Source organism: Osmerus mordax, chromosome 17 (assembly GCF_038355195.1).
Source record: "Osmerus mordax isolate fOsmMor3 chromosome 17, fOsmMor3.pri, whole genome shotgun sequence".
In the NCBI taxonomy this organism is placed as follows: domain Eukaryota; kingdom Metazoa; phylum Chordata; class Actinopteri; order Osmeriformes; family Osmeridae; genus Osmerus; species Osmerus mordax.
This window is the reverse complement of record NC_090066.1, coordinates 7,458,116-7,472,859: the sequence shown is the minus strand read 5'-3', so window position 1 is coordinate 7,472,859 and position 14,744 is coordinate 7,458,116. Positions and strand designations below refer to the sequence as shown.

General features: G+C 44.2%; 2 protein-coding genes and 2 non-coding genes across 6 annotated transcripts; 3 read left to right on the top strand and 1 right to left on the bottom strand.

The window, feature by feature from the left end:
• The first annotated feature begins 74 nt into the window (after positions 1–74).
• LOC136959935 (mitogen-activated protein kinase 12-like) lies at positions 75–5,294 on the top strand. 3 transcript variants are annotated; one of them, XM_067254178.1, is made up of 12 exons: positions 75–425; positions 1,210–1,339; positions 1,637–1,695; positions 1,876–1,987; positions 2,228–2,257; positions 2,650–2,697; positions 3,059–3,173; positions 3,578–3,649; positions 3,863–3,942; positions 4,095–4,173; positions 4,419–4,592; positions 5,101–5,294. In XM_067254178.1, the coding sequence occupies exons 1-12, from the start codon at positions 307–309 to the stop codon at positions 5,175–5,177; spliced, it is 1,095 nt and encodes a 364-aa protein (XP_067110279.1). In that variant the 5' UTR covers positions 75–306; the 3' UTR covers positions 5,178–5,294. The 3 variants fall into 3 exon arrangements, with proteins under 3 accessions (XP_067110279.1, XP_067110280.1, XP_067110281.1); XM_067254180.1 differs by having other exon boundaries at positions 303–425; positions 1,215–1,339; XM_067254179.1 differs by lacking the exon at positions 1,210–1,339.
• Positions 5,295–6,460: 1,166 nt separating this feature from the next.
• LOC136960485 (pregnancy-specific beta-1-glycoprotein 5-like) lies at positions 6,461–10,477 on the top strand. Its single transcript, XM_067254995.1, has 5 exons — positions 6,461–6,465; positions 6,729–6,916; positions 7,854–8,108; positions 9,793–10,053; positions 10,348–10,477. The coding sequence occupies exons 1-5, from the start codon at positions 6,461–6,463 to the stop codon at positions 10,434–10,436; spliced, it is 798 nt and encodes a 265-aa protein (XP_067111096.1). The 3' UTR covers positions 10,437–10,477.
• On the top strand, positions 8,468–8,608 carry LOC136960552 (U4 spliceosomal RNA). Its single transcript, XR_010878848.1, has one exon. It is a non-coding gene; the product is annotated as a U4 spliceosomal RNA (small nuclear RNA).
• On the bottom strand, positions 9,114–9,254 carry LOC136960551 (U4 spliceosomal RNA). The gene has a single exon (XR_010878847.1). It is a non-coding gene; the product is annotated as a U4 spliceosomal RNA (small nuclear RNA).
• Positions 10,478–14,744: the final 4,267 nt, after the last annotated feature.

Genomic DNA, 14,744 nt, shown 5'->3' with positions numbered 1-14,744 from the left:
GCCTTTCCATCAATTACTTCACATAATATGAACCTACACGCCCATCGATTGGCCGTAGCAACCAGGCGGTTTCGGGTGTGCCTGTCTGTAGCCAGTAGTCGCTGGCAAAAGGTGGTCAACACCAGGAAATTATCTTTCGCGTCACTGAAGACCGCTTTTGGCCAACGGGGCGCACTGCGCATTTTGTCGGACCAGTGTGTTGTCGAGGGTCGTTTGGTGTTAAGAGATAGAAGTCTCATGAAAACAACAGTGTGTTTAGAATTATATTACGAGTGAGCGGCGAGGTACAGACCCGGATTAATCGATATGTCAATCCGCTCGCGGACTGGATTTTACCGTCAGGAGGTAAACAAAACGGCATGGGAGGTTCCAGAGCGGTATCGAGAACTAAAGCAGGTGGGAACGGGAGCATACGGAACTGTATGGTAAGTTCAGTAAAACTAAGACATGATGTATTTGAACAATTGTTTGATGTTCTTGCTTTATCAGGGGAAAATACATGCACTGGTAGAAGATCTCAAGATAATTCAGTTTGCTTCGACAATAACTAATGCTCGTCCGCGTCAAGTTCTTCGGTGCAAGTTTATCGACTGGCAACAATGGGTGCATGGACTTACTTGAAAGGACGTGGAATGTGCGTCACTACGTCTAAATTGAGCCATCAACCCTTCTGAGATATCATGAACACTGAAATCATTCACATAGTTTTTACGTGCTGATGAACCTATACGCCATATCGAGAAGGACATATCTGTCTTTGTGAAGTTGGCTGTGGGCATAACAAAGAAACCCCACTGGTGCATTGTTGGGCTCGAGCCAGCTGAGGAACTTCCATTAAACTTCAACACCGCCAGATCAGGGGCTGGCAGAATAGAAAGGAAGCCATTACATTTTCTTTTGTGTGACAGCTTAATAGCTTACATTTGTATCCAACTGGGCAATTTATGTTTAGTCTACCAATAAAACACAAACTTGGTTAGGGCCTAGTCAATGCTGATTTTAAGGACACATTTCACAAAAGAATCCCTTCAAAGGCACTTAATGTTTCAAAAAAAGTCTCAAACATAACCAAGTATTACAGTTCAAAATGTCCTGACCATTTCCTCAGAAGATTAACACGAGAAAAAAATCACATTTAAATTCTGATCGTTTCCTCTGATGACTAACTGGTTTATGGTATCTGTGTGTATTCTGTCTCCCTCCTGACAGCTCAGCCCTGGATCGCAGGTCAGGCTTGAGAGTGGCCATAAAGAAGCTGCACAGGCCCTTTCAGTCCAAGCTCTTTGCCAAGAGAGCCTACAGGGAGCTACGCCTCCTCAAACACATGAAGCATGAGAACGTGAGAACCTCTCACTGTCGTCCAATAGAACACTAGAACTTCTCTCGCTGTCCTCCAATAGAACACGCTAGAACCTCTCTCACTATGGCCTCCATTCCAACACAACATCCCTTGACAACCTTAAAACTTACCTCCATTCCATGTTAAACCTCTCTAAGCAGTTAGTGATCTTGAGCATGGCAGAGACATATTTCTATTATGTTGGTCTGTGTGTGTGTGTGTGTGTGTCTGTGTGAGTAGTGAGTGTGTGTGTGTGTGTGGTTAAATCTAACCCCTGCTTTCTCTGCGACTTCTCAGGTGATTGGCCTTCTCGATGTGTTCACCTCTGAGATCTCATTGGACAGATTCCACGACTTGTACGTTTTCACGTTCTTGAAAGCCTCTCATGTTTATACTGGAGTACATTCACAAAATACCGAATGTGAAAATATTCATATAATTAAATATAAAGGTCTGTCTCTCCTTTCCCCTCTCTCTCTTCCCTCTCTCTCCCATCCCTCCCTCTCTCTCGATCCCCCCATCTCCCTCTCTGTCAGCTACCTGGTCATGCCCTTCATGGGAACAGACCTGGGGAAACTGATGAAGCTGGAGAGACTGACTGAGGACAGAGTTCAGTTCCTGGTCTATCAAATGCTGAAAGGACTAAAGGTTAGATGTCACCCACATGCATGCATGCGGACGCGCATATGTACACACACGCATGAACATGCACACAGACACATGCGCACACACACAGACATACAGTGTACACTCTTGCACAAATATTGGATATACTGTATGTGTATATATACACACACACAAAATCATAGAGCATCATTCAGATATAAAGAATATACTTTAGAATGTAATATCCTTGACTAACTCTTTGTGTCCTCTTCCTCTCTGCAGTACATCCACTCAGCAGGGATCATCCACAGGGTGTGTGACCTTCGACCTATCGGGGGGGTGGGGTGCTTGCTCTTTGGCACCCCGACTCCTATTCATCTGGTTTCCCACAGCAGTGGCTTGTGTGTGGTTGTATGGGTTTTATGAGACTGTGTGTGCGTATGAGAGATAGAGAGAGAGAGGTGGTGTGTGTGTGTGTGTGTGTGTGTGGAAGAGAGCCTGTGTGTGAGAGAGAAAGTGGCGGTGTGCGTGTGAAAGAGAGACTGGGGAGAGAGACCGTGTGTGTGTGTAAGACAGAGGGAGAGAGAGAAACGGCAGCTGTGTGTGTGTGTGTATGCAAAAGAAAGACTGTGTGGTTGACTGTGTGTGACAGTGCTGTCAGTGGTTTCTCAGTCTGAATCAACCGATTCTTTTGAACTTTCCAGGATCTCAAACCAGGGAATCTGTCAGTCAACCAAGACTGTGAGCTGAAGGTACGCAACAATACTTTTATTTAAAATAAAGAATGAATAGTAACACAGATCTCATATCTGTGTAATCATACATTAGTTTGGATTCACTTTGTATAGTTCAGGTACACAACCATATTATGTTACTAAATGTCTGCTTGTGACCTACTTTTTCCTGTGCTCAGTGAGGCCAAATAAGTAGATTTATTAATCTATTAAAACTGCCTGAAACTATTCAGCTAACCCTTACTAGCACTCAGACACAAATGAGAACTTCACTTTCACAAACTGTGAAAGTACCGGTTTCTGCTTCCTCTGTGGTCTGAAAGTAGTAGTTAGGTTTTTTTCAACTTCCTGGTTATACCAACCGCCCCGCCCCCCCCAGATCCTGGACTTCGGGCTGGCCAGGCAGGCAGACACAGAGATGACCGGGTATGTGGTGACCCGATGGTACAGAGCCCCCGAGGTGATCCTTAACTGGATGCACTACACACAGACCGGTTAGTCCCACACACTCAACATTCATTCTTCAACACACAATTGTTAGAGTACCGACAATTCAGTCCCATTCAGTAGTCGTGTTATCCCTAACACTTAACCCTTGATCTAATTCTAACCCTCAAACCTCTAAGAAATGGCCCTTAAAGTTCTGAGGACTAGGAAAAGGTCCTCACTAATACATATATTTCTTTGTCTGCTTTTATTGTGGGGAGTCTTGTCCCTACGTGAATAGTTAAACCAATACATGCTCACACATACACACACAAAGGGACCTTCACAGTGATTTCTGACTACATTTGTCCACAAGATGGCACTACTTGTCAAGTGATGATATTTCACCTCCCTCGCTTTCTTTCTCTCTCCCTGTCTCCCTCACTCTTTCTCTATATTTTGTATCTTTTAGTGGATATCTGGTCAGTGGGCTGCATCATGGCAGAGATGCTTTTGGGGAAACCGCTGTTTAAAGGAAATGACCGTATCCTTCATCACTGACATCACATCCTGTCCACGTGGCTAGTCAGGAAACTCACATCATCTACAGTTTGACCGTATATATTCAGTTTGATTTAGATTAAAAGCTTCACGATTGTACCGGTCCCAGTTCAGCCTCCAGGGTCATATTTCCTGTGGCGTCTGTAATGATGTGTGTGCTTAAGCTTCTGTGATCCTTGACCCCTGGTGATGTCAGACCTGGACCAGTTGAAGGAGATCATGAAGGTGACAGGTACACCCGCTGCTGATTTTGTGGTGAAGCTGCAGAGCCAAGATGTGAGTACTCACTCACACACATACACGCACACTAACGCGTACACACACACTGACATATACACACATCCATGCATTTCCTTCACACCTAGACACACATTCTCACTTGCAATGATACACATGTTGATGTGTATTTCTACTGCTTTGTTCTACAGGCCAAAAACTACATCCGAAGTTTACCCAAAGTACAGAAGAAAGATTTGCACATGCTTTTCTCCAAAACAAGCTCGGAAGGTAATCACAAACACTATTAAAACACGAATCCATAGCATGTACAAAAAGTAAAAAATGTATCAAATAGTTTTAGATTGGTTAAGTCCTTCAATTGTTTGTGTGTAACAAGGTGTGTGTTCGATGGCTGCGTTTGTGCTACATGTGCGTCATGGTGTGTATCTGTTACGCATGTGTGCGTTTGTCCTGATGTGTGTGTATATGTGTAACGTGTGTGTGTGTGTGTGTGTGTGTGTGTGTGTGTGTAGCGGTAGGTGTTCTGGAGTGCATGCTGCTGCTGGACCCAGAGATGAGGGTGAGTGCGTCAGAGGCCTTGGCCATGCCCTTCTTCAGCGAGTTCAGAGAGCCAGAAGAGGAGACAGAGGCCCAACCCTACGACCACTCCATGGACAACACTGACCTGCCCCTGGAGCAGTGGAAACGTAAGGGAGGGAGGGAGAGAGAGAGGGACATGGAGGGAGAGAGAGAGAGACATGGATGGAGAGAGAGAGAGAGAGACATGGAGGGAGAGGGACATGGAGGGAGAGAGAGAGAGGGACATGGAGGGAGAGAGAGAGAGGGACATGGAGAGAGAGGGACATGGAGGGAGAGAGAGAGAGACATGGGGGGGAGAGAGAGAGAGACATGGAGGGAGAGCGAGAGAGAGAGAGGGACATGGAGGGAGGGATGGAGAGAGCGACATGGAGGGATGGAGAGAGGGAGCTAAAGAGTAAAAGGGAGGGAAATGGAAAGAGAAGCAAAACGATGGAGGGATATAGCAGGAGGGATGGAGGGAGGTCTGATGGAGGTCAGAGAGAAGCAGAGTTCATGTAGATATACTGTAGGAAGCCAGTCATGTGATTTTCAAACCTGTCATGTGATCTCCAAAGTATTTTAGTGTTGATTAGAGAGTTGATTGATTACAGAACATTGTTTCATTTCCTTGTACAGGTCACACATTTACAGAGATTCTGACCTTCCGGCCATCAGTGACAGAAACCAAAGACGCCAAAGAGACATCACTCTAACACACACACACTATGCTGACCTGTCAATGATAATTTTGTTGTTGTACAGATGTAATATGATTGTACAGAATTTAGATGGTTTTTAGTTTAAGCTGAATAAACAGACATTTTCAAATATGTTATGAATTCTTATGTTGTAGGCATCAGCAGCATTAACTCTGAGCTCCACTATGATACAACTACAGATAGTGTTTGTAAAACAATTAAGCGTGAAAAAAACACCCTATTTTGTACCCTTTTAAAACTCTACTCTATGTATCACCGTCACATTTTCATCCAACCTGGAGATCACATTTTGCACGTCCACCTGTCAATTGACCAACTAAGCTATCCCAACTACTCCGATAAAACGTATGACTCCAACATGTTGTATTTGATTTTGATAAGAGAATACAATTAAACCAGAACCTGAAACCAAGTGATAAGCAACACCACAGAACAGAATACCGTCTTATGAGAAATGTTAGAAATAAAGAAATGTTCCTAATGTATTTATTTTATGTATTCATGTAAGCTTGACTTGCAGGAAGGGCCCATTGAGATAATACTAAAAGGGCGGTCAACATTTAAATATACCACACAAAAGCAAAAACAAACGACTGATTTTGGCTCTTTTCCCCTCACATGCCAAGGTAGAACACGTTTAGGTGGTGTGGATGTGGTGGTCAGACTGGTGAGATGACCAGGATGAAGGCAGGGCAGGTTTGCTCAGGATCAGTTCCCTGATAAGGACTATTGAGTCGTCGACCTGTACCTGTGTCTACACCCCAGCACACCTGTCCTTCACTACCTGGTGGCCACATCGTTCTAGCTCCGCCGAGACAATGGAGAACCCACACACACGGCTTGGTCTGTCGCTGCTGCTTGCCTTTCTGACAGGTGGTACAGGTCGACGTGAACAGTGTGTGCGTGTACAGTGTATGTTTGTGTGTGGCGGTTTGGGGACAGCATGTGTGTCTGTGTTCATTGTGTTTGTGTGTGTGTGTGTGCATTCATCTTGTGTACAGTGAGTGTGTGGCGGGTTATTTGATGTACAATGGTTTTTGTGTATTGGACAGCTTATCTTGTGTATAAAGCACAGTCAGGATTGTGTTGATGTGAAGCTGTTCTTGTCATGGGTTGGCAGGAGCAGTTGCGACCAGGGGTGGGGAGGTTTCTGATTGGGCTGAAGGTGTTGGTTCCCGTAAGTAATCTACACGCACACTAAGAGAGAATGGACCACACTACCCATCTGCTCATGATCACAAAGACTAGTTATACAGCTGAACTGAGTCTTTGGGCATATGTGGTGATACTCATATCTACAGCTGGTACTCTTTCTTGAACAGACAGCTAAACCCACCTCTAATTGCAACCTTATAATCCTATATCAATCATTTGACACCTGTATTATACTGTATTGTATTGTTCACTTTCGGTTTTTAGACGCTCTCCATCCCTGTTGTTTTAACATCAATTGCATGGTCTGTACTGTGCACTGTAATTTTCAGACGCTCCCTCGAAGCCGACCGTCTTTGGACCAGACTTTGTGACTGTGGGCGTGCCGTGCAGCTACGTGTGCTTAGCCGAGTGCTCCGCCCCCTGTACCTTCACCCTGGGTGTGGACGGAGAGAGCAGCCCAGGAAACGAGCTCTCCTTCACTGTGCGCCAGTGGGTGGAGTCCATGACCGTCGAGTGCACAGCGAGGAACAATGTGTCGATGGAGGCCTCAGTGACCACAAAGAGGGTTCAGGTCTTAGGTGGGTGCTGCGCTCCTTGATAACAACCGAGGATGTCTAAAACAGGGAGAGTGCTTTCTAGAACAGTGGTTCTCAGGCTATCTCAGCATCTCTTCTCCCCATTCTAACTGTATATACTCTGTATATGGCCATATACGATACATTTACAGTTTTAGAACTGTTCAGCAGAATACAGTGAATGTGGTGCCACCAGGATATTTGGATTATTATTCCAACATATCTTATTACTGCAATCCTATTATTCTAACATACTTGATATTTCAGTTTTACCAGAGTAAACAAAATAAACGGCAGTTTATTTGGACTGGGCCTTTCCATAGACTTTTACTTGATAAAATACCTGGAATTTGGAATGGCCCAGATCATTATTATGATTTAATAAGACACTTTCCTCCAAAGTGATCTGCAGTCAAATGATCTACCACTGAGCCATACCCATCCCCTGTGGTAACAACTATAAAGGTCATCCAAAGTCAACAACACTCACTTCACAGCTGATTGCTTGGTGTTTCCCTGAGTCATAGCGAGGTGTGCTTCGTGTGGCCAACAGCAATTTCCTTTGTCTCGTATTGTTAAACATAGATGCTGATGATAAGTGAAGTGGATAAGCTTGGCAGAACACTGAAGTGTCAGTTGGAAATGTGTGCCTCTAAATTAAGATGAAGAATTCAATTTATTTGTATCGGTTTTATCACACAGTGTGTTTGCACCATGTAAGATGAGAGGCCATGTCTCTCTGGAGGTGTCTAACCTCTCTCAGATCCGCTTCGGCGTGTTTGTTTAAGGTGTGGCAGTAGCTTTGCTTTGGACTAACAAACCAGACTTTGCTTTGGACTAACAAACTGTAGCTGTGCTTCTGTAACAAGTGTCAAATCTGTGCACTGGAAAGCATGGCTGAACCCTGATTCACCCATTTCTTCTGCATGTTGTGTTCCAGCTGGACCCGCCAACGTCTCCATTACCGGCCCAGAGCTGGTGGTTCCAGGAGGCAAACAACGCTTCTTGTGTCACGCTAGTTGCCGTCCCTCGTGCAACTTCACCTGGAGATTTGGGTCCCGGTGGCTTGGGGGACATGGGAATGAGATTTCCATTACCGCCCAAAAGCTGGCAGAGAAGAGGATCCTGACCTGCAAGGCCATCAACAGTGTGTCTGGCCTATACGCCATGGCAAGCATGAGCAAAAACGTTGCATGTAGGTCACACGCAATTGAAGTTCATCTCTTCTGAGTTTATTTTTGTTCTACCTTGTCTTTCAGCCATGTGTGCATCAAGACTAAGGTAGTCGGCCATGTTGGTAAATGCCAGTATTTACATGTCAAAGACATGCTGCTTCTCCCATCATGCATTGCAAGACAGATTTAATTACTTTTGTACATACATTTTAAAGCTTAACAAAACTCACAACTTCTAAATAACTGAATGCACACATTGTAACTAATATCTTCTAACCTGGCTATGTCTTAAAGCTGTAATGGATGAATATGGATGTAAACCGTGTCTGGGTCTGAGGTTTGGTGTGGTGTGGTCACGTGGCTGGCAGTTCATCCTGTTATCTTTGCGCAGTGGCAGTATCGTAGCCTATGAGGTTTATCCGAGGCGTGATTATTGCTAGTTGAAAACTTTACCCAATACCCCGCCGTGACGACTTGAAATATAGTCGGCATTGGCAATTTTTGCAGGTCTCTATGGAGACCGATCTCTATGTTGTAATCAATGATTGGAAATTGTCAGTAGTAACTAATTTGTGATGTAATTTCTGCTATCTGCTGTTGAGAATAATTTCATGTGAGAAGTATAGTCAGGTTAGTTTAGTCCTAGTTATATTGCATACAATTAGAGTTACATATGAACCTGGAAAACAATGTAGTGACCCTCCCCCCTCCACTATGCAAGCATGAGCATAAACGTTACATGTAGGTCACATGGAATTGAAGTTAATTTCTTCTGAGTTTATTTTTGTTCTACCTTGTCTTCTCAGCCATGTGTGCATCAAGACTAAGTGGGGGATGGGGGGAGGGTCACTACATTGTTTTCCAGGTTCATATGTAACTCTAATTGTATGCAATATAACTAGGACCAACATAACCTGACTATACTTCAAAACATGTAATTATTCTCAACAGCAGATAAGAGAAATTACATTACATAAGTAGTTACGACGGACAATTTCCAATCATTGATTTAACAGAGAGATTGGTCTCCATAGAGACCTACAAAAATTGCCAATGCCGACTATATTTCAAGTCGTCACGGCGGGGTATTGGGTAAAGTTTTCAACTAGCAATAATCACGCCTCGGATAAACCTCATAGGCTACGATACTGCCACTGCGCAAAGATAACAGGACTGGTTGCCAGCCACGTGACCCCACCACACCAAACCTCAGACCCAGACACGGTTTACATCCAAATTCATCCATTACAACTAAGTCAGAGCCAGGTTAGAAGATATTAGTTACAATGTGTGCATTCAGTTATTTAGCAGTTGTGAGTTTTGTTAAGCTTTAAAATGTATGTACAAAAGTAAGTAAATCTTTATTGCAATGCATGATGGGAGAAGCAGCATGTCTTTGACATGTAAACACTGGAATTTACTCAGCCCAACCCCCCTCTCCTGCCCCTTCCCCCCAATCCCCCCCCCTCCCCCTCCCCCCTTCCCTCCTTCAGATTCACAACATTCAGTCAGTTATAATGATTATAATTTTATTGTTTCATCCCATGTGTTTGTGTTGTCAAAGTTGCCTAGAGATGAAAGTGCTCCGATATATGAAACGGGTCAGTTTATGCTAAACTAAGAGGATGAAGTTAAGTGAGGGAGCTGTAATGGTTATTAGGTAATGTTTTTACAAAACATGTTTCGTTTGCTTGTTCGTCTCAGATGGTCCCTCAGATGTCACCATCGAGGGACCGGATTATGTAAGGCTCGGGAAAGAGGCCACCTTCTGGTGCTATGCTGAGTGCAGCCCAAGCTGTGCCTACCTGTGGCTGGTAGACGGACATACCATGGAGGGACAAAAGTTGTCATATATGGCCATCACTATATCAGATAGGACCAAGTCAGACAAGATCCTGTGCGAGGCACAAAACATTGTCTCCGGGAAGGGAAAGTTAGCAACCAAGACTGTATCGTTGGAAGGATGTGAGTAAAGCTGATCTTTCTGTTTGATCTGTTCTGATTTGTGGGCTACTGAAGCCCTTTGTGACATTCCATCTAAAAATGGTAATGCAAGTAAAGTTAGATTTGGTCAAATGAATTGAATGGGTATAGCTCAGCAATAGAGCACTTGATTGCAGATCAAAACTTGAATCCAATCCAAAACTTGACTTGTATAGCCCCAGTATGTTGCATCTGCTGAGTGCATACAGTATTTGAACTCATCATCTTCAGCCCTATGTTTTGTCAAATCTCTCCTGTGTTCTGTTCTCCCCACAGCCCATGGTAAGTCCATGGCCCCACAAGCAGAGCTGACTTTAGGATTGCTGCTGTTTGCATTAACTCTTGTCAGTGTAATACTCCTTTAGCCCAGTAAAAGGCAGCATTGCACCAAGAGGTGAGCATTATGGGCATATTGGAGCAAATCTATTTGTTTAATTTAATGAGTCATGGCGAGGTATGCTACGTGTTGCCGCCGACAACACCCTCCCTTTCATGATGTTAACTGTATTTGCTGATGATGTAAAGAGGTTTAGCATAATGTTGAGTTGTCATTTGGAAAGGTCTTCCTTTAAACTAGGCAATGTATAAAATATAAAAATCTTGTTTTGAAAATGTGTGCATGCTTTCTTTCGTCTTTTTACAGAACTAAGCCCTGAAGTTTCCAGCATCATTTTTTTCAAAGTCTACCTGTTTAATATTACAACAATTGACTGCTGTAATTCCAAAATATAGCTACCGTAAGTCTGATAGCAAAACAACTGTTGCTAAACTTCAATAAAGAACTTTATAGTACATGCAAAATTCTGATTCTTATCGATTACGATTGCTTTATATGGGGCTTAAGTGTCACTTTCTGTGATATTCAAACATTTGAAAGAGAATCATGAACACACACAAACATCTATCCAAGCCATGATTGTCCAATGAAATATATTTGTGGGTCAGACCCTGTTTAGCTCACAAGCTTAGGCCAAGTAGGCCATTTCAGATCTTAACGTCATGTCATTATCAATTGGAAGTAATTCTCCCTATAAATTCACAATACTTCAAGTGTTTGCTGATGTGATGTGTACGGATTAAAACTGAGGTCATGTACTGTAGATAGTAGACAGCTGATCAAGTAGAGTACACTGTTAGAGCGGTCTTTGGATGGAAGTTAAATTGATCAAACGTCAAATGAAATGTTCACATAAATAAACCCTATTCAGAGGTACTCTCACAAATTCTACGCATGGTGCTTACACAACTTGATGCTTTGCATCCCAACTCAGGAAGAAAGCAGAGACACGCTCTGCCTAGGGCCCACCCTGTTATTAAACTGACACATAGGTAAACACTACAAAACACTCAATCAATTTTTTTTCTCAACCACAATTGTAGATTCAACAACTGAAATCAATTTTTAATCAAATTGGGCAGCCTTTTCACTCTCAATAATTATATGTATATTTTATTTAAAAGTTAAATAGTCTTGATCATTGTGTTCCCCTCCCAGCAAGTACAGAAACAAGTGCAAAAGACTTCAACAACCTATTTACATTACAGGCCTAATTAATCTTTTAATATTAAATAACCAATTATTATGTCTAACATTGTTTCAATATCAACCTTAATAATTGAATCCACAAGTTGCCTTTCAAACTTTCTTTATCAACGATTGAAAAAGGGGCCATTTTTCTCTTGAAAAACAACAGCAAAGGGACTGAAAGCGCAGAGTTACTATCAGTAAAACATAATTTCAAGAGAACAGAGATTACATCTTTTGTCTGTGACCTCCTCCAGTATGGACAGAGGTAAACAATGACGTATAACGCCAATTGTGTCCCTCGTAAAAATCACTCCATCAGCTCCTGCTGTATCAGAAGAAACAGTAGAATCACGCCCGATGTCATGCTGCAGGGTTGTACGCCCAAGACCACACACAATGAAGTCTAGCTGATAAACCATCTAAGGCTGGACACTTATACAACAATGCTGGGAATATTGTGAAACCTTTTTGTCTTATTTGCTGCATTGGTTTCTGATAAGATAGTGCTTGGTCAGGAGATATAAGAGCTGAAGTAGCAGTCCTGTGGATAATTGCAGTCTTCTTCCCTGGTTCCCTGCAGCACCATGGTTCTATTAAGTCTCTGTTTGCCTCTGCTGCTCACCTGCCTGACAGGTAAGACAGAATGCCATATGACACAGGTATAGAGTAGACTACAACGTTATTGAGGGGAATGCATTGGTGTTCGAGTTCTAGCGAACAGTTAATCTAATACACATGCAATTTAGTTTGATCTTATAGAATGCATCTTGTGAACTCACTGTTGAAACAAACTGATTTTGTCCAGTTTTCTCTTGGTTTATACATTTTTTGGGTGGGTTTATTTGTTGGTTAGACTTTGTAATTTTCTGAAACCTTTCTCTTTGTTTCTGTGCTTTAGGAACAACTGTCAGCGAGGGAGCACAGAGCAGGACAGCATATTGTAAGTATATAAAGTCAATATTTTGTATGCATTTTTTTATATCTGGTATCATAAATGTACTTAAATCAAAATCTGAGTGAATGGAAAAGTGGGAGTTCATTCTGTCAGAACGTTGTTTATGTTTCTGGTGACTCTGCGACCAGATGGGCCGACCTATGTGGAGATCACTGGGGTGAGCGTCGCGACTGTGGGGATTCCTTACGCGTTCCAGTGTTCTGCAAAATGTTCTCCGGCCTGTATCTTCAGCTGGACCCGGGGAGACCAGACTGCCCAGGGCCCGGAGCTCAGACTGCAGCTTCAGGTTCGGGTGCCTCCCCAGGTTCTGATCTGTGTGGTCCTCAACCCGGCCACTGGGAATCTTGTCACCGTCAAGAAGACCCTGCAGGTCACAGGTACTGGGGCTGTGGTTGTTCTGTGTGCGTGGGGGTCGGGGGGTTAGGGGAGAGGGGGGGGGGGGGGGTGCTAGGGTTTTGTTAGTGTGTATGGGTGTGAGCTTATGACTGTGATCTTATCCCTGACGACCTCCCCGTTCCTTCAGAGGGACCCTCCAACATCGTCATCTCCGGTCCTGGCATGCTGTCCAACGGCCAGTCGTCCACTTTCACCTGCTCGGCCGACTGCTACCCCTCCTGCTTGTACACCTGGACGACCGGCTCCGAGGGCCAGAGCACGGGCGTCACATCCCAGGGAAGCAGCCTCACCATCACGCCCCCATCGGACGCCATGTCGGAGACGCTGACCTGCCAGGCCCAGGACTCTGCCTCCCATCTCTTCATCTCCAAAACCACCTTGGTGTGGGTGGCAAGTACGTGCAAGGAAACATTCGGTTTTTCAATTTATGACAATGGTATCTTGAGGGGTAAAAACCCCTGAGGTTTATCTGTGTGTTTATGTATGTGTATTAGTGATATGACTACTTGATATGACTACTATGGCTCCTATGACTACTTCCTGCTGGTCTACGTGCTCCCATGACTACCTCCCCTTTGCCCTTTCTCAGCTGGACCAGACGACATCTCGATCAGCAACCAGGCTGGATCCAACACCGTGATCCTGGGGAGCACGTACAAGTTCTTCTGCATCGTCTACTGCACGCCCTCCTGCAATTACACGTGGACCTACAATGGACACACCTACCCGGGAGACCAGATCCAGGTGCCCATTCTTCACAAGGGGGACAAGCGCAAAGTGATGAGCAAGCTGGTGATCAGCGTCAGTGATTACACCCACACAGAAAACCTGACGTGCGAGGCCCAGAACACCGTATCGGGGCTCACGGTCATCACCACCGCCACCCTGACCGTCATCGGTAAGCTGGTTAGCATTATGGGATAGCCGTTGTTAGCATGGCAGAAAGGAAAGAAGTGTGCCGACTCTGTGTTAGTCTTTGGTCAATTTACTGTTCAGGTTTACATTGTGGAGCTATGAAGGGGAAATAAGGACAATTGTGAACTGTATACCATCAAATGAACAAGGGTAAGTTGTTTAAAGAAGTTAGAGAAGTGTCTGTATAGTGTGTGGTATACCTGCAAATAATCTACTGGTGAATGGCTACTGAGAGTGTGGTACACTGCAAAGTGATGTCTGTGAAGACAACCTTGGTTCCTCTCATCTTCTCTTCTCTCTTCTCCCATCCCTCCCTTCCTTCCTTCCTTTCCCCTCTCCTATCCTTCCTTAGATCCTATTTCTGTGCATCCTGTTTCCTCAACACTGCCTGTGGCAGGCCAGGTTTACTCATTGCAATGTGTGGGCTCACAGAACCCAGCCTCCATCTTGTGGACTAAAGATGGCGTTCCTTTACCTGTGTCCAGCAGAGTTAGTCTCTCCCTCCAGGACACAACTCTGTCCTTCAGCCCACTGCAGCAGTCAGATGGAGGACTGTACCAATGTGTCGTGTCTCAGGGGGGGCAGTCGTTGAAAGGGATCGGCTACCAGTTGAATGTGTATTGTGAGTATTTATTCACACTTACTACAAACTGTCAGGATGTTATGTTGAAAATCTTAACTTTAATACAAATCGAAATAAAAAAATAACACAAAAGTGATTTGACCGGTTTCCCAGATGGACCAGTTGATGTTGCGATTGTCCGGCCAGAGACAGGCCCGGTGGGACCAGAGTTGTACGTGTTACCGGGATCAACCACGACCCTCCTGTGCTCTTCTGAATGCGACCCAGACTGTTCCTACACCTGGATCTACAACGGC